This window comes from Podarcis pityusensis (assembly GCF_964106645.2).
Source record: "Podarcis pityusensis genome assembly, chromosome: 8".
Taxonomy (NCBI): domain Eukaryota; kingdom Metazoa; phylum Chordata; class Lepidosauria; order Squamata; family Lacertidae; genus Podarcis; species Podarcis pityusensis.
In genome coordinates, this window is record NC_138033.1 from 42,563,906 (window position 1) to 42,583,280 (window position 19,375).

General features: G+C 41.6%; 1 protein-coding gene across 4 annotated transcripts in view; it reads left to right on the forward strand.

Annotated features, from left to right (window-relative positions):
• The window catches only part of ADAMTS18 (ADAM metallopeptidase with thrombospondin type 1 motif 18), a 97,388-nt gene that overhangs the window by 34,148 nt on the left and 43,865 nt on the right, over positions 1-19,375 (forward strand). For all 4 annotated transcript variants that reach the window (XM_081018458.1, XM_081018459.1, XM_081018460.1 and 1 more), the window contains 7 exons: positions 2,420-2,696; positions 7,976-8,175; positions 11,686-11,769; positions 12,296-12,455; positions 13,445-13,550; positions 17,071-17,208; positions 18,294-18,447. In XM_081018458.1, the coding sequence (XP_080874584.1) occupies positions 2,420-2,696; positions 7,976-8,175; positions 11,686-11,769; positions 12,296-12,455; positions 13,445-13,550; positions 17,071-17,208; positions 18,294-18,447 (1,119 nt within the window). The remainder of the gene's footprint in view (positions 1-2,419; positions 2,697-7,975; positions 8,176-11,685; positions 11,770-12,295; positions 12,456-13,444; positions 13,551-17,070; positions 17,209-18,293; positions 18,448-19,375) is intronic.

Below are 19,375 nucleotides of genomic sequence, written 5' to 3' on the forward strand. Positions count from 1 at the left end.
CTCAGTGAAGTAATTTTTTAAAAAAAAACCCTTCTGGGTGACAGTGAGGGTCTATCCAGTCCAGCATCCTGTTTTACACAGTGGTCAGTGGGATACTTTATGGAAACCTGCAGGCCAGCTGTGAAACTGTTGGCCAACTACAAGTGCATGATTTTCATATAAACATATAAAACTGCCTTCCACCAAGTTTAGACAGCACTGGTTCACCTAGGCCAGTATTTTGTTTTTTGTTTTTTAAACTGGCAGCAGCTCTCTGGGACTTTGGGCAAGTTAAAACAGCAACAACAAAAACTCCCGCTGCTTCATTTCCTTTAGCTGAAGATGCCTGGGACCATGTTCTTTCTCTCTGATCTGTGGTGCTGTGAATCTTTTCCAAACTAAGAATATGCTCATATTAAAACTTAATCTGCATTCAGTGTGCTCCCACTGCTAGATGTTGAAGCCACAGTCACGCATTAGCCACAATCCATATCAGTCCTGCAGTTTCTTGACAAATGTTTGATGCATTTTTTTCTCTCAAACCAGTTTCAATCTGACTAGAAAACTGGATGCAGAGTAGGCAGTAGTAGGGACATTTGAGAAAGCCATTGCACATGCAGAGATCCTTGTGCACACACAGATAACAGCTTCATGGAAATGAGTTCCATGGGAGTGGGGAAACCAATAATGTACCTTGGAGGAAGACATCTCTGCCCCTTCTCAGATGTGAACACTGTGCAAATGAGGCTTGAAATGCAGATTGGGGATGGGGGATGACCTTGCTGTCTTTTAAGCTGCTAATGTGAAGATATCCTAATTTTCAACTAACAACATGAGATACAATCCATGTAGTAAGAAGGATAATAACCCAGGGTATCCTATTTGTGCGGAAACATTTTAGGTCACCTCTAGGCTGTCAGTACTTTGTGAAAGGGATTCAAGTGCATACTGGAAACTGAGGTTTATGCAATGAAAGTGGATTAAAGAGCTCAGTCACAACAGTGCAACAAATCCACTTAAAAACAACAACAACCTGCATTTTTGCAGTTAGGAAAGTCACAGAGTAATACATTGCAAAATGTGGGATGATCACTGATTAATGGGAAAACTTATAAACACTCCACAAGCAAATTAGAGTGTGTGCTCATTGTTGTATAATCTTCCTGCAAACAAATCAGGACAAATGTGCAATAAAGATCAGACATAGTCTAATCCCCACATCAAGTAAATCAGGATGAATGCTCAATGAACAGGCCATCTGAAGGAGTTCTTAGGATGTCATCATATACCCAGTAACCCAGGAGGAATTTAGGGTGGCCGCATATGTATAGTCAAAAAAGTGTTACTACGTTACCTAAAGGTCAAAAGAGGACACATATCTGCATGCTATTGTATTTCTACCACGGCATTTGACCTCATAGTATTTATTTGTGAAAAAAATCTATATACTGCTTTTAAATGTAAAATGGTCAGGGCAGCTCACAAGATACCATTAGAATACCATTACAACATGGTACCTTGCTTCTGAGTACACAGTCTTTGAGTAACCAAACTTATTTGCACATCTGGTTTTGATGAATCTGTTACACATATACTACAGAAGCTGACAAGTGGTTAACAAGGTTTGCAGCAGCACAGACCTCAAAGTCCATGTTGGCCCTTTAAACTAGAGCTGGATATATTAAGAACAATAATAAGGGAATGGGTTGTTTTTTGCATTTTCATTCCTAATTCAGGGGTGTGTGAAGGAGAGTGCACAACTTTGTGATTCACAAAGCTTTGCCACCTTTCTGACTTGTGCACAGTTCTGTCGATATTTGAAGTACTTTAATACATAAGAAGTGAGACGTCACTAGGACTAGCAGATATTTACAAAGATATTTGTAAATTTTCACATGCCTAGCTGCCTGCAATTCCTTAAGAGACATGGCAGAATCTATCAATTTTGGTTTCTCTCAGTTTCCCAAATTTGCAGTCTTAAATTTGATCCTCCATATTTCCACATCAGTTTGTGTGTTTTTAATTGTGAAAACAGTAACACTTTCTCCCAAAGAATTCTGTGAGCTGTGGCTTTTAAGGGTGTTGAGGGTTGTTAGGAAACCCCCTATTTCCCACCCAATTCTTAGAGTGGTTTAATAATTAACCCATCATCACAGGGAACTCTGGAAATGGTAGCTCGGGGAGGGGGATAGGGATCTTAGCACACTTAACAAACCATGGTTCCCAGAATCCTTTGGGGGGAAGCCATGATTGTTTAAGGATCTATCATAGTGCTTTCAATGTGTGGTGTGAATGTGACCATAGTGTGCTCAAATCTCATACAAGGCAACGGAGAAGGTTGGTGACCTGCTCTTAAGATTCCTTGTGGCTGCATTTGAGAAACTCTTTGCCTAGTGAACCTAAGTATAACCTTATCTTTTCTTTATATTTATCTCTTTAGTCAGGTTTGATAAGGACACGGGAGAATGACTTCCTTATATCTCCATTACCTCAACACCTAGCACAGGAACACCACTATACGCCACCTGCCGGACACCACCCTCATGTATTGTACAAACGGACTGCTGAAGAGAAGGTGCACAAAGTAGATTCCAATCCCCATCACTTCCCCCCTGGCCATCACAGAAATCACACTGCCCACAAGTCTCACATCCAAGCTCACGGTTACCACCACGGAAGGTTTCAAAAGCAGCATTTTTGTGGACGTCGCAAGAAATGTATGTAAGGAAACTTTCTATCTCTTTTCTTGACATAGTAGTTTTTAGATTATTAGGTGTTTGTTTTTTGCAGTGGTCTGCAGGCATTGCTTTGGTGATTGCTGCATTTTTTTAAAAAAATGTCCAAATAAAAGAGAATGAGCAGTGCCTCCCCCAATCTGCACTATACATTTAAAGCCTTATCGTACCATTGTAAACAGTCCCCCCACCCAAGAATCCTGTGTACTGTAGTCTGAAGTGTGTTAAGGGTGCTGAGTGTTGTTAGGAGACCACCATTTCACTTCCCAGAACTACAGTTTCTAGAGTTCCTGGGGAAGAGGAATTGTTAAATTACATGTAGAATTGGAGTGGAATTGTGGCTGGTCTGATGGGAATTACAGTCCAAAACATCTGGAAGGCACCAGGCTGGCAAAGACTGGCCTGCATACATAGCTTCCCAAATCCATAACTCTGGATAAACAGAGGCTCTGGGCATGTTGGCCTTAAGCATCTAGAGTTCAAGGGGCAAGAGGCAACCACAAATTCATTTCTCTTAGATTAATCCATGATTAGGACTGCTTTGGATAGCTTGTTTGCTTGCTTATCCTCATTATGAACACCAAACCTGGATGTATTTGGCAATCTTATTAGGAAAGCAAACCTGAGTTACAATGGGAATTGATTGCTGCAGCTTCGTCTGAGATTCCTTGTTTTTTCTGGATGTTAGTGTTCCCCATTAGAGACCTAGCTATTTATTTGTGTGCTTTTCATTTGCTTCAATTTGAAAGATGACTTTGTTGTAGTTTTTAAAAAGACTGTTTAGTTAAACCCACACTTGTAATAGATCAGCTTTAAAATTAATAATGGGAAAAAGAAATCTTTAGCATTTACGGCATATGTGTAACATTTGCCCCTTTTAACTTTCTTTAATAATTGCACTCAACATGCAGCTTGTATAGAATCAGCATTAGTCAGCATTCTTTTCAAGCCACTTATCCCAAGATACATAATTACAGAGCAAGGCATGCCAAGTGGATCGTGTTTCGCAAGACACGCTTTAGTAAAATTCTTCCCCCATTTTTTTGGTAACCCTTTTCTTCTTAATAGTAACAGCAAAGACAAGACTAATCTCAAGACAAGGTGGCCTGAGAAACTACTGTCTGCATGCACTAAACATATATATTATGTGAAGACCATATAATCTCATATTCCCAGCTAAACAAATGAAGTCATGTGCTTTGTGGCTTGACTTCAAAAGGCAAGGGGACGGAAGTTTACTCACACAACTGATCTTTCCCCATGTTCTTCCTGCTGTTGCTCCCTTAGCCCCACCCCCACCCCCCAAAGCCTCTGTGCAGGATTAGGGGAGGCAGTGGCAGCCTGAGGACCAGGCTATGGATCCCAGGACTGGGGTGCCTAAACAGCAGTGCTGCATCAATACCAGTCTTTTATCTTTCCTATCTTTCTAGATAATCATGCTTGTTATGTTCATTTTTCAGAGTACTCTGTCTTTGGACCTTGTGATTTCCTCTGCCACTCTCACCACCTAGAAAGAGGAAGGGAACAAATGGATCCATGGGGGGGGGGGGGTGAGGAGAGAAAAGCACACCCATTTGTTCCTTTCCAGTCACTTGATGAGTGAAGGAGGGGAAAAAAGGAGACTGAGTTTGGTGTTTATGCACAGGCAGGTGAACTGGATTGGTCTGGTGCAGTTGTACTGCACTAACCTCCTCATTGCCTCACCCCTTTCCCTGCAGTAAACAGTAGTGACCCACATGCCAGAAAGATAGTGTAATTGCTTCACGCCACCCAGCAGCCTGCTTCTGGCTGGAGCCCAGTTCTCAAATAAAGTATGACAAGATGAGGTGGGGGGGGGGAGTATGACAAGATAGGGGAGTCATCATTAAATCTACAGACCACCCCCTGACTACTTAACTTAGCTAAACCTTGCTTCCCCAAGTCAACTTCCAAAATAGCAGCTAGCGGGGTAGTCAAATATGGTGAATGTCATCTTTGCCTCTCCAACCCTTTCCTGCTGCAGCTGCAGAACAGTAGCTTGTTGGCACAGGCAAAAGATTTGGCCAGCTAGCTACATTTGGAAAGAATTTTGACACAGTTGTGGCCGGTTTCCAAGGGGGAAGCCTATTTATATGGAGGCCGCAGTTGGTAGTGGGTTGCCACTGGTGGATGAGTTCCAAAGGGGAAATTCTGAAGGAGAGTAAGTTTCTCCCTTGAAATATGGCAAGAGTGAGGGACCTCTGGCATGGACTATTGCTTGTGGATGTGTTTGTTCCTAGGTGAAAGGCTGAAGCAGCCTCTCTCCCCTCCCCCCCTCTCTCTGTGATTGTCTCTCTCTGTGTTAGCCTGGTTTCCAAATGAAAAGTGACATGATTAATTGGCTGTACTCTTTATTGTACTTTTCTTTTGTATTAATATGTTGTTCACTGCACTGGAGGCCTTTGGACCAAAAAGTGGGATATAAATAAACCATAACATACCTTATGGTAGAGCTTTTCTCCCCAATGTGTCCATTTTCTCTATGCAGGTATTTTACATATTTGTGAGCACCGAAACATGTGGTTCCTACTTGCAGTTTGAATAGATAAGTATAGTCAAGCAAAAGCTTCGTCTGGTAATACTGCTGATCTCTACAGTACCTGATTTGACCAGTCTTGTAACCCACTTCTTTGTCTAGCACAGAATAGCTTGAGAATGCTCAAATGGCCCAAACATTCTCTTGCCACAGTTTTTTTTGCAGTAGAATACCATATGCATGATCAAGTGAATGAAAAGCATATTTTGTAGGGTTGTGCACTGGATTCAGCTGACGCAGAATGCCAAAATCAAATTGGGCCTATTTGGGTCAATCTGGGCTTTGGTCAAATTGGATTGATATAACCCTTGATTGCTTCAGGTTGGGTCAGCTCACTTGGAACTATCCAGAGCTGTCAAAAGGTGGGGCTGTCAGGCAAAACAGATGGGAAGAGTAGCTGAAGCCCATTTGTATAAGCTGTATGTACATTACCATAATTGCTCCTTTGTATCACTGTAGTACATGGAAGTTTCTACTCTAATCAAGACTAGTTCTATTCAGCAAGGCTCTGCACAGATACAGTAAGAGACATGGTAAAGGGCTTATAGATACATCGAATTCCAGGGTTTGAAGGAAGCAAAACCAAAGTTCATTAAGGGTGGCCATCTGCCTTAAGGCATGGTCCTAGTCACACAGATCTCCCCACACAGTTCAGGGTGCTACAAGCAGAGATCAGGAACCATTTGACTTCTGAACGGATTGTATCAGATGACTCAAGCAACAGAGAAAAGTTATACAGAAGGGAAATAATAAGCAGCTAAAGCAGCTAAATGATGGGATGTCTGGATTTATAAAATAAGGTAGTATGATAGACACACATTTCTTAACTTAGGTGTAACAATAGTTATCTACCTGTCCCTATAATAAAACATTGGGCACAGAAATACTTTATCTGGTGAGAGAAGCTATGAAAAGTTCAAGGTGTTGAGTAAAAGGCTTTGGGTTGCATCCAGCTAAGTTCTACTCAGACTTGACCCACCGAAATTAATGAGCCTTAGTCATGTTCATTAATTTCAATGGGTCAACTTTGAGTTGAACTAACATTGGATACAATTCAATGTTTCCCATGCTGTAGATACAAATCCCATGGTTGGCTCTGAGTCATTTCACAAATTATGCAGAGGCAAGGGAGCTGCAGCCAATCAGGATTCCTAGTAAGTGCATTTGCACAGTAGCTGTCCAAGCAGACATGTACAGGCATTCATACTTAACATTTTTAGGTGTGCTGTTAAAATAAATAATGTCTCCCAAGGGATAGAGGAGAAATTCATTTCATTTCACATTGAAAGTTGAATCTAATTTGTAGTTTCAAAAACAGTATATGAACTACATAGCCACTTGTCAAAATTCACACTTCTCCAAATTTTGCAATACCGTAGGCCAGCCAAGCAGTGTGTACAAAAATGCATATACTAAGGTAAAGTGTGCATAAAATGTCTGTATTAATAACAACAACATGCAAAATGCATAATATGAGGGGAAACTGTTTTGTAAAAATGTGTATATTAGGGAAAATTGCACACAAGAGTGTTTATATTAATTTGTACTGCAACGCTGACACATTTTCATGAGGATTTTAAAAATAAACAAACAGATCAGAAACAGATGCGAAAATGTGCAGGACTGAATTTAAGATTGGAAAAAAATGAGAAAGTAGGAGAAAATAAAATTGACTGATTCACCCATCCTCAGATGTATCCTTGACATGTCATGAGTAAAGAGACCTGAGTGTAGGCTTCTGCAGCCCTTCAAAATCTCATGTGCCTAGAAGTGCAAGTACTGTATGATAAAGACACAGAATCATAGAATCATAGAGTTGGAAGGGATCACAGGGTCATCTAGTCCAACCCCCTGCTATGCAGGAAACTTGAACCCACAACCGTGAGATTAAGAGTCTCATGCTTTACCAGCTAAGCTAGCCAGTTCATCCACAAGCACATACAATTCATTATAGAAAGAATGGCTCATTGGTCATCATACCTTCAACTCTCTTAAAAATGCATGGTTTCAACCCTCATTTAGAATCCTTTATTTGATGGAGGGGTTGAAACTTTGTCTGTTAGGATAAATTAGCATGAACTATACACATCTGTTTTCATTTGGTCCAGAAGGCATTGTGCTTATGGTCAACAGGTTTCCTGCAACTTTATTCCAAAGCAGTAACCATAATATTGCTTGCTGTTGCAACAATCCTAGCACAGTTTGCTTTGTGCATGTGCTCTTGGGGCTGCTGCTGCTCTGAAGATTGGTGTACAATGCAGCCTGGGGTGTGTGGAATCATCAGTGGGCCACACACACAGTATAGCTTTTTGAATTGGTCCCTAGATATACAGGAGAATGTGTGCGCGCGCACGCACATGCCCCATAGGGAGATAACAAATAATTAGGTAGAAATTAGAAATGTTTCCCATATAAGCATGTGAAACTCATTCTTTTCAAGATAGATTTTTTTCCTCTCTGTGACATGTTGTATTAAGTGTCTTTAAAAAGAAAATTAACAAAGACGGACAAATCAGGACTTATTAATGTATTGAAAAGGACTCCCCAGCTAACAACCCATTTTAATCAGCATTTGGCATCTATCACAATATCCTAGATTCATTCAGGGTTCTAGTCCCTCAACACTTTAGGACTGAGCTAAACTGGTCATAAAGAAAGAAAAGTCAGTTCTGAGCAATTTCCAAATCTCTGCTCTGTTTCCTTTTAGACACACCTAAACCACCCACAGAGGACACATTCATCCTGTCTGATGAATATCGGAGCTTGGCAAGGCTGAAAAGATCCCCCATTAAAAGTCAGATGAGTGGAAGTTTGAATGTTGAAACTCTAGTTGTGGCAGACAGGAAAATGCTGGAGAAGCACAGCAAGGAGAATGTGACTACGTACATCTTGACAGTCATGAACATGGTAAGAAAGGGTAGTGCAGCTGATGAATCCTTTTTTACAGTACAAGAAGCCCTCAACTTGCACTTACTTTAGTTAGGCAGGTGGGGAAGTAAAATTAATAAATGGAGAGACAGGGAAACCTACTGCTCTCTGCTCTCCATTTCTTTATCCCCCCCCCCATCTGCGCACTCAGTGTGTTTTTCTCGTTTACTGGGAAGGGAGCTAGGAGGGTTCTGACAGCACCCCGGAACCCTTGCAACACCTTCTCAAAGCCTGGTAAGCTTGACAGCGCCTTCCTTACCAGCCTCTGCCACCTCACTTACTGGAACCACTTACCACAATGTACATTTTGAGATGAGCTTCCTAGAAAATTGTCATTAGCTGGCAATGCTACAAGCATCTACTCAAGCTCCTTACATACTGGGGCCAGTGTTAGGGGCTGGGATGTTTGCGTGTCTATTGAGCACCCACACCTTGGTACCAAGAGTCTCCTTGACCTGCTCATTCCCTTCATTGTTGCAACTTGCTTAAGCACTCTGGCCCCAACAGTGGTGGTGCTGATGATGATAAGGAAGAACAGTAGATGCTGCTGCCTGCAGTAGGCACTATTCCAATAACCTGTCCTGTTAATGCAAGATTTCAGCAAGATTTCAGCAAGAGCAGTGGGATTTTTCACCCTCTGTGCACCCTGCACCACCCCCAGATTTGCTTCATGTCATGAAGCCTATGAACACAGGGGTTGTCAGACGACAAGGTAGAGATTGGGGATTTGGAGGTGCCCAGCTTGGAAGAAGGGGCTGGAGGATTGGAGTATAGTAATCAAGAACCTGGAGAAGAATCTGACCTCAGGGAGGGCCAAAGTGGGGACCTGGACTGGGAGAAAGGGCCAAGCAGGTAGTCAGAAGAGCAACCCATAATAATAATAATAATAATAATAATAATAATAATAATAATACCCCACCCATGTGGCTGGGTTTCCACAGACACTCTGGGCCACTTATAGTACATAAAAAACAGTAAAACATTAGACATTAAAAATTTTCTCATACAGGTGTCTTCTAAAAGTCAGATAGTTGTCTTCTAAAAGTCAGATAGTTGTTTATTTCCTTCACATCTGATGGAAGGGTGTTCCACAGGACAGTTGCCACTACTGAGAAGGCTCTCTGCCTGGTTCCCTGTAACTTTGCTTATTGCAGTGAGGGAACCAGCAGAAGACCCTTGGAGGAGGACCTCTGTCCAGGCTGAAGGATGGGGGAGGAGATGCTCCAGTTATACTGGGCTAAGGCCTTTTAGTTGTTTAGTTGTTTATTTCCTTGACATCTGATGGGAGGGCGTTCCACAGTGCAGCTGCCACTACCGAGAAGGCCCTGTAACTTCACTTTTCACAATGAGGGAACTGCTAGAAGGCCTTCGGAGCTGAACCAAAGTAATCAGATACTCTGAACACAATATCACTGCTGTTGGAGAGGGCCTTGGTGCCTCCCATTAGTGGGAAGGGACCATCCCTCTCAAGGGAGGCACCTAAGGATAGTTTTGATGGTGAGGTGCCCCAGTTGTCTCAGTGCCCCAGTTCACAAGGTCTCTGGCTTGAAGAGACCTTGTGAACTTTGTCTACTTGCAGGTATGGCTGCTTGCTTGTCCAGTCCCAGGTCTGGGGGAAATGACCACACAAATAACTGTGTCTCCCTGCTCTTAAAAGGGGGAGCTCAGGGTGTGTGTCAAGTGTTGGAACAATTTCTTTGTTTTTGCCTTGCCGTGTATTGTAGAGTCCTACCATGCCTTAGGAATCTGTAACCTTCAGTTCAACCTTTGTTGGGACCCTGTCCTATTTTTTGGAATAAAGTTTACACCCAAGCTGAGAGTCTGAGTTTTGAGTTGGCAGTTTAGGGGCTGTGTGGTGTTAGAGGGAGAGAACATTCTGTTGTGCAAGGAGAATTCCTTGCGCTGACAGAATGTTCGTCTTAGTGCTATGTTGAATACAACCCAATTATTCTAATTTTAATTGTAAACCAGTTTGGACAACTATTTTTGTGTTGGAAACGTGTGCACGCATGTTATCTTTTTTCTTTTTTTTTAAAAAAAACCAACATAAATGTGCACAAGTGAATAGATACAGTTGTGGGGGAGGGGCAATAATGGAGGGTGGCAGCAAGAAGGAGGGCGTTGAAACAAGGTAAACTTTCAGCAAATGGAGTATTCCCTCACCACCCTGCCAGTATTTTTTTGGTTTGGCTGTGCTGACTATATGACTTCCAGAGCACAGATGGAAATGAGAGAATCCTTGGCAGAGCTTTGGTTCAAAGCTGCCTGATGGTCTTGTGTAGCAAAGATAGAATGAAATATATGTATGGAGATGTGCTTTTCTTTCTTAAATCATTTCCTTTTTCACAGCAGTGCTTGGCCTGGTCCACGCATGGCTTTTGTACTTGCAAGAAGCTGTGTCATTTTAAATTAAAGAACACAATGGACTCAAACCCAAGGCCTTGTTTGAGTGATTAAGCCTTGCTCCAGTGTGAGGAAGGAAATAAGGTTATGAACTTGCTCCTTCCTTCCCCTTCTGACCTCTCCCCTTGCTTATGCTAGCAAGAGCATTGCTCAGAAGTCTGAATGCCTCCTTCTTTGGAAATCAGTCCAGTCACCCTTCATTAATGAGGGACAGGGTACAGATGGTTGGATCTGAAGCTAAGGGCAGAGGGGAAGGATGTGAAGGAATACCACACTTGCTTTTTGTACTAGCTCATAGTTTGTTTCCAGGCACAATTCTTGCCCTATGAAGTTCTAACCAGGGTCACAACAGTACTTTTTCACCTGCACTTGCTTCTAATTCATTTCCAGACCTAATTCAAGGTTCTGGTGTTGACCTTTAAAGCCCTGACACCTGGGTATGGAATAGAACAGCTTCTCCCATAAGGAACTACCCAGTGGTGTTTAACTGCACCTTGTGATGTCATTAAATTGACACAATATGCTTAATGTTAATTTTCACTTCAAATGATGGGTTATGAAGCTGGCTTGTTTTGCCAAACCATAGTTAGCTGTGGTCACTGTTTAGGGGTTGAATGCAACACTAAAGTGTGGTTAACAGAAAACAGAAGTGAAAGCTTCCTTTTGCCTCCTTATGTGGCTGTGCCAGAAGAGGGGGAAAAGAGGGGGGCACATGACCTTGGGGCTTGCTGTGGCTCATTCAATGTTCAGATGTGACCATTGGTAAGCAACTGGGCTGTGAACCTGGAAGAACCCCAGTTCAAATTTTGGCACTGAATCATCAGGCTATTGTATTGAAGACATTGGGCTGTCACTGCCATTAATGTTTGTCTGCAAAAATGTTTAAGACTGATGATCCAATTAATTTCATGTTGTGAACTGCGTAGAAATATTTCCTGAAGGACCATGTCTTTCTAAATTAATATGTCACCCAGCACATCTGCATTTAATATAGTACTTGTGAAGGGATGGATTAAAAACTTATTTTCCTTTTGCTTACTGCTTGTTATTTTCCTTTCTCTTTTGTTTGTGCTAACCTTCACATAGGTATCAAGTCTTTTTAAGGATGGCACAATTGGAAGTGACATCAATATTGTAGTTGTGAGCCTTCTTCTTCTGGAACAGGAACCCGTAAGTGATGTTTCATCCGACTCAGAGAGGTTGTATACAAGCTCAGTTCCGCAGAGGGGATTCCATAGGGGAATTCTCATGATGTTGTAAATCATACATATGAACACGTGTCATTTTTGTACTATCAATGATTGAGGCTACAGTGTGCCCGGAAAGCAGGCACAGTGACAAGGCAGGCTTGTTGCCATCTCATTGCATCTCTCTCTGGCATGCACCCTCAGCTCAGCCCCACCACTCCTGCCTCACATTTGCTGAGTGACAACAGCAATCACCCACCCTGTTTCCAGGTTTAGAGGAGAAGGAGATGCAGCTCACTGGCCTTGGAGCCAATCCCTTTGGAAAAGTCTCTTCCTCCATTCCTGGCCAACTGGGAATTTTGCTGCCCACCTAGCCTGCCACCCAGGTCATACACGCCCTTGCTCCCTTGATCTGGCCCTGTAGATCTTTCCTCATAAGACTTTCATTGCCTTTGAAGCATTCTTCCTTTTTCAGTTGCTAGTAGTAGATTTCTTTTTCTTGTCTGTAGGGTGGACTGATGATCAACCACCATGCAGACCAGTCATTAAACAGCTTTTGCCAGTGGCAATCAGCTCTGGTTGGAAAGAATGGGAAGCGTCATGACCACGCCATCTTGCTTACTGGATTTGATATATGCTCCTGGAAGAATGAACCATGTGACACTTTAGGTATGGGCATATTCTATGGCAGCCTCCCCCAACGTTGTGTCATCCACATGTTTCCAGCTATGGGGCTGATGGACATGATGGATGGTCTGGGAGGGGTGGCTTCCAAGGCAGGAAACCATTTGTTAGGATATATTATAGGGTATCATGGCTGAGAAATGAACATATCTCACGTTGTGGTAGATGCAATCCAGCTGCAAAGTTATGCCTGTTTTAAAAGCATTGAGAGTTCCAGAGAGTTAAGGAATCATTACAACAAGAAGCTTTTAAAATAAACTGAAAACAATGAAAGAAACTTGAGAGGAATAGCTTGGAGTATGATCTTTGCTTTGGTCATGTTATAAGGAATCAAAGGAGGCACATTGCCCAGGCTGTCCAAAAAACACATATGAGTTTCCCAATTTTAATGCCCACCCCTCAACAACATACTTACCTTCATTGTTAATCCAGTCCCAAAGGCAGCCCAGCACAAATGAGTCAATTTGAAAGTAGCAAGTTTATATGTCAGTCTTTCACAGTTTTCTACAGGATTATCTGATCTGCAGCATTTTGGACTCAGTGGTATTGAAATGAAGGAAAGGGTCTTCTGGAGGATGGGCACTGTGCCTGGGGAATCTTCAGTGCAGTCAGGTTGCTTTAGATTTTTGAAAATATCTCTGGCCAAGGGCACTCTCATTCTTTCTGGCTGACCTTCAGGAAAGAGCTGGCGCCCTTTTCCAGAATAGCTTTCCTAACTGACGGGACTGTTGTTGAGTCAGCAGAGAAAAGGAGCCTGTGTTAGTTTTGTAGGCTAACTGCTGCAGACAGAATGCATTTTTCTTGGATCGGGCCCAGCATTGCCATGTGCATGTGAGTTTGCCTTGTGCATTCTTCTACATGACAAAGCTTAAATGAGCACAAAATCTTCCTAACACAATCTATGTTCTGAATCTCTGTGATGTTATGCGGCAGAATAAAGATATAATGCCATTCAACCATCCTTTCCCTGGCAGGTTTTGCTCCAATCAGTGGAATGTGCAGTAAATACCGCAGTTGTACAATCAATGAGGACACGGGGCTTGGTTTGGCATTTACTATTGCCCATGAATCTGGACACAAGTAAGCTATTCCTCGTGAGTCTTTCCCTCCCTACAAGCTACTAAAAGACTGTTATTATTATTACTAAAGACACACACACACACTGCTTTGGCTGATATTTTATTATTATGTTTGATAGAAGATGATGACCTTGCTGATCCAGCAGTGTTCCATCATTACAACTGTTATCTAATGCAGTGCTAAGTACCATCAGTGAAAGGATTTCTGTTCCACAATGGGACTTTCTCCCCTCTTATCCAACTATGCACATCCCATGCCCTCCCCAAACCTGCTCTAGAGTGTTGGGGAAAACTTCAAAAGAGATTTAGGGCAGATTTCATATTGCAGCTGATCCCTAGTGGGATTTACAATCTGTGCTGATCAGCTGACTGGGACCTACAGAAAGCCCCTGTAGAGGAAGATCTTTCCCATCATGGCGTGAATTTAAACTGGCAACTCCAAAGGTAGAGCTGGGAGCAATTAGCATTTTTTAAAAAAGCTAAAAATTCTTCAGCATTTCAGTGTAAATTTATTTTAAGAAATAGTTTTGTATGTGATTTTGACTGATGCACACATTTTTGCAAACATCTCCAAATATAAGGCATTTTTGTATGTTATTTTTGTTAGTTTTAATGCATATTTTTGCCTAAGATATGCATTTTTTGTACATTATTTGGCGTTTAGAGAACTGCATCACAAAATTTAGAGAATTGTGAATTTCAAAGGATATCTGTGTTTCAGTTCTCACACTGTTTCAGCTTTGAGAAATTCACCTTTAAAAGTGAAGTGAATTAAATTTCTTCCCCATCCCTAGCCTAAACCCGCTGGAGGGTTCAGGATCTGAGGTTTTGGATGATTTAGTTACATTTGCATTTTAATCAACTATCTTACATTTGATCTTTAAAATCAACTATTTGCTACCTGAACTTTTGAGATGAGGGATTGATGAATGTTGCACATATATATATATATATATATATATATATATATATATATATGTGAATGTTTGCTATGACATTGCGTTCCCAAGGTATCAGTTGCAGGCTAACCGTGGCTTTGAGCACGGAGGCAGAATTAAATCCAGAATTTCTTTTGTTCAGGAATCTGTATGAAAACACATCCTGCACAGAAGCTCCTCATTGTTGGCTTGACAGTTCCATTCAGCTTGTCCCCTTTTGTCAATGGGCATGCTGCTGTCATCCCATTCACTTGCTACATGGATCTCTGATTCTGCATGACTGCTTGGAGCTATTCAGTTCTCATTGTGTAAATATACTGTAGAGCATTGACTGTGACCTCATGGCTATATGAGTGGTCCTTTTGCAGGTCCATCTGAAAGGAAATGAGGAATTAAAGGCTAATCCTAAACCTAGTGGTAACTTTGTCAGGGATTTCACTGGGGGAAAACAGGAACAAATATCTGATGGAATTCAGAACTATATCTTTCAGGCTATGTATAGATGTACATAATTGTGCTGGTGGGATTGAGAAGGAAGCACATTGTTAGTGGTTCATAACCTTCTTCCTAGGATCAGGTTCCCCTGTTGGAAAAGTCTGTTTTGCTCATAACTGATTGGCTGGACATTGCGTCAGTCATGAAGAACTGTTACACCTCTTCTCAGAGCAGTACAACACATAGCACAGATTGGCTTGTCTTTCCATCCGTCACGAAATCTCCTTTCTCACCAACATAGGTGCCATCTCACACTGAAGATTGTGGGTGCCTGCAACAAAGGGCTTCAACTTTGCCCATTGACTTTGTGGGGGCATAGAGGGAAATGTGGGTGGAGCCAGAAGCAAAAGCAAGTAGAGCAACAGATAGGAACACAGAAGCTTATACTGAGTCACACCATTGGTCTCTTTAGCCAAGTATTGTCAACCTTGACTGGCAGTGGCACTCCACAGTTTCAGACAGGGGCCCTTTCCAGACCTGTCTGGAGGTGCTGGGGATTTTCTGCATGCAAGGCAGATGCACTACCAGTAAACTTCATCTCTTCCTTTGTACATATCAGACATGCAAAAGTCAGAGGCTTCCATGCCCATCCACCATGCAAACAGTTTAAGGACATATTCCTACCAAGCAAAAGCACTCAAGCAGAGTACAGAAAGTGTTGGTGAGGGGTATGACCTGGGAAGAGAGAAAGAGACAGGCAGGGGAGGGGCCTGGGGAGAGTCCTAGGAGCCAGACAAAGAGGGAATGCTATAATTTCTCCTGAGGTTCCTGGCTTCTGCTGTATTGGAATTAACTCCTTAAGAGAATGCTGCTGTGATGCTCTCTTGTAGAAGCCCTATAGCAATTAAATAGGAGCAGTGCAAGAGGACACCTACTACAACTGATTGATTGTGCCCAGAGAAAATAAGTAGATAAAGCTGGGTAATAAGCACACATTTTTGCATCTTACATTCTTCTTCTATTTATCTTTAAGTAATATAGATCATTTGTCATTCCCTTTAGGAGTTGTTTCTTCTTCTTCTTCTTCTTCTTCTTCTTCTTCTTCTTCTTCCTATTATAACCTTCCTTTTCCAGCTTGGCATATGAATGCTGATATCCGGACAGGAAGGATTTATGAAATGCCTTCCAAAAAAAGTATCTTGGAAAGACTGCAATTCTTTCATTTGGCAATAACTGCTAGAAATTTCTTCCATTGTCATTTGTCCAAGCGTGTGCCTTTTCAGCTGTATAATATAGGAAATTGGCAGCAATGGCCTTCGGATGCCTAGAGGCAGATGATCCTTAGAAGTGTTGCCTAATGATCCTATTAGCAGTCAGATAGTAATTATAGATGGGAGGGAACATTTCAAACAATTATAGGATTTTTTGTCAAATAAATCGTTTAAAGTTTGATGGAACTTCCTTCCCTACAAAATGAAGGATACCACAGCTTAGCTCAAGTTTAATTACAAAAGCCAGAGGCTTTAAAGCTGGAAATCTGGAGGAAACTAGACCTGACAGTTAAACTTCCACAACTTGAACATAAAGTCACATAAAAAGATACAACTGGTGCTTGATTCAAACACCACTTTTGCTTTTTAAATCAGATCCCATTTCCCCGTTTTGCATACATGGGCTGGTTTTGTGTTTAAAGATACGGGATTGAATCCAAAGGCTCCCTTTCTCTGACATATGGAGTCTTCTCCCCTCATAGAAGGAGACTTTCCATCAGATAGAGTCATTCCATCAGATGAAGACTCCTGCTTCCATTGACCCTTTGGAACCAACCTGTTCTACTTTTGGTTTCATACCTAGTTTGGCCCTTTGTGAAATGATGATTGACACATCTACAATCTAAGGTTTACAGGCCCTTTATCATTTTGGTCATCCTCCTCTGCACACATTCCAACTTATCAACCAAACAACCAACCAACCAACCAACCAAACCAATTGCATTCTGTATCAATTGTCATTTCCAAGTGCTTACCCATGTGGAGCACTCATGATGTAGTCTAATAATTTGCATTGCCACAACATTGCCATATCATTTGTCCTTACACATTGTGAAGGCCTCTGCTTTTGTTTTTGTTTTATCTTGGAACTTTCTAGTTTTGGCATGATTCATGATGGAGAAGGGAATCCTTGCAGAAAAGCTGAAGGTAACATTATGTCTCCCACCCTCACGGGAAACAATGGAGTGTTTTCGTGGTCAGTATGCAGCCGGCAGTATCTCAACAAATTTCTCAGGTAGGCTTCAGCTTGGAAGGGCATCTTTATGTTTTCTGATCCTGAGGAAGATAGCCTTGAAAAGTAAAACCCTACTGGAGCATAGTGAATCAAGTGATTAGCATCACATTGAGCAGGATAGTGGGGTCACACCTACTAGCTGAATGTCGCAGTTGGTCCTATTCCTTACTGACATGGGCATAGCCCGGGGGGGAGGGAGCAGCTGTCCCCCAATCAATAAAACAATAAAAATCAATACAAATCTGAGGTTCTGTCCCCCAACAAAAGCCTGCCCCCCCTAAGAAAAGCCTTCAGCCTAACAAAAATCCTGGCTACATGCCAGTGGTGGGTGGGGCCAGTTTTGTACAGTTAGCTAGTTTCTTCATAAACTCACATGCTGTTCAGCCAAGCAAGTAAAAGGCATTAAATTAAATTATTAAAATAAAATAAAATAAAATAACACGGAAACTTATTTAGACAGGAATAATGAAATGTTTAAAAGTAAGTGGGACTTGCAAGTCTGTTGGAGTACATTTTGGTATATACTGCCCGCCCATATGTGAAAGTATTTGTTAAAACTCAACAATATATTGCTGTACTCATGATGCAATTTACTGCCCTCCCTACACAGTATCCCCTCTCTCTTTTCTTTCTTCTTTTAATTTCTGTATCCCCCCTTTTCTTATAATTTTAAAACTTCAATCAAAATTATATGGAAAAATAAAGTAATATTTAGATACATATTCTTAGAGACGTAAATAAAAAATAATAAAACCAGACTAATACAGAAACAGACCAGAATAGAATTATGGGTGAAAACATGTGGACGTGATTTGAGCTAGAAATAATTAAGTCCCTTGATCTCCTTATCTAAGTCTCCCATTTCAATTACTGTGTTGTTTTAATTGGATTGCTTTATTGTATATTTAATTGCAAATATTTCTATTTTAATGTTTTAGTGGGACTGTCATTTTGTGAATTTTAATGATGGATCTCCATATTTTAATGTTTTTTTTAATTCTTGTAAACCGCTTAGACCACCACATGTGATAAAAAGACCCTAAGCAAATGTATTCTTACCAGATGCTTCCCTTCCTTCCCTTCAGTACTGCTCAAGCAGCTTGCCTGATAGATGAACCCAAACAAGCTGGACAATACAAATACCCCGATAAGCTCCCAGGACAGATCTATGATGCTGACACCCAGTGCAAATGGCAATTTGGAGCAAAAGCAAAACTCTGCAATCTGAGTTTTGTAAAGGTACGAGATTCGCATCTTCCAGACAGACGTTAGAACTTGCACTGAGGAATAGCAATGAATTATAAATGGGAAGATTATGAATGAGTGGAGGGGTTCCAATGAGCTCCAGGGTCTGCACTGTTTCTAAATCTTAAATAATTTGGCAAAGCCATTGCTTGCTTTGAAGGTGTTGGCTTGGATGGAAGTCAAGGTGGTCCAGCATAGCTGCAGGGAGAGATTGTGCTTACAGGATGCAGAATCTAATTGCAATGCACGGGGGGTGGGGGGTGGATAGAGGCACAAGGGGATGCCCAAGCTTCACTGTGTTTTTAAGAATATTTTAGTGTGATTTCTTGCCTAAGATGAAACTAGGCCGATCAGTTTTTTAAGCAGTGCATAGTTGTAGCAGTGAAAGGGATGTTACAGATATGCTTGCAAACTGCATAGCGCAATCCAGGTCTAAAATGGCATTACCTGTTGTAGTAATGCTACTATTGCTACTAGAAGTGATAATAATTACATTTGTAAAGCACTTTCAAGTCTAGAAAGCTCTTCCCATGCAATAGCTAGATGACAAAAGAAAGTACTTTTCCATGCAGTGCATAAACTATGGCATTCACTCCTGCAAGAGGTAGCCACCTACTAGGATGGTTTTAAAAGAGGATTAGACAAATTTGTGGAAGATAAGGCTATTGGGGCTCCTAGCCACAATGGTTATATTCAAGCTCCATTGTTGTAGGCACTATGCTTCTGAATACAGTGGTACCTTGCGTTATGAACTTAATTTGCTCTGGAGGTCCATTCTTAACCAGAAACTGTTCTCACCACTTTAGCTAATGGGGCATCCCGCTGCCGCCATGTCACTGGCGCACAATTTCTGTTCTCATCCTGGGGCAAAGTTCTCAACCTGAGGTACTACTTCCAGGTTAGCAGAGTTTGTAACCCGAAG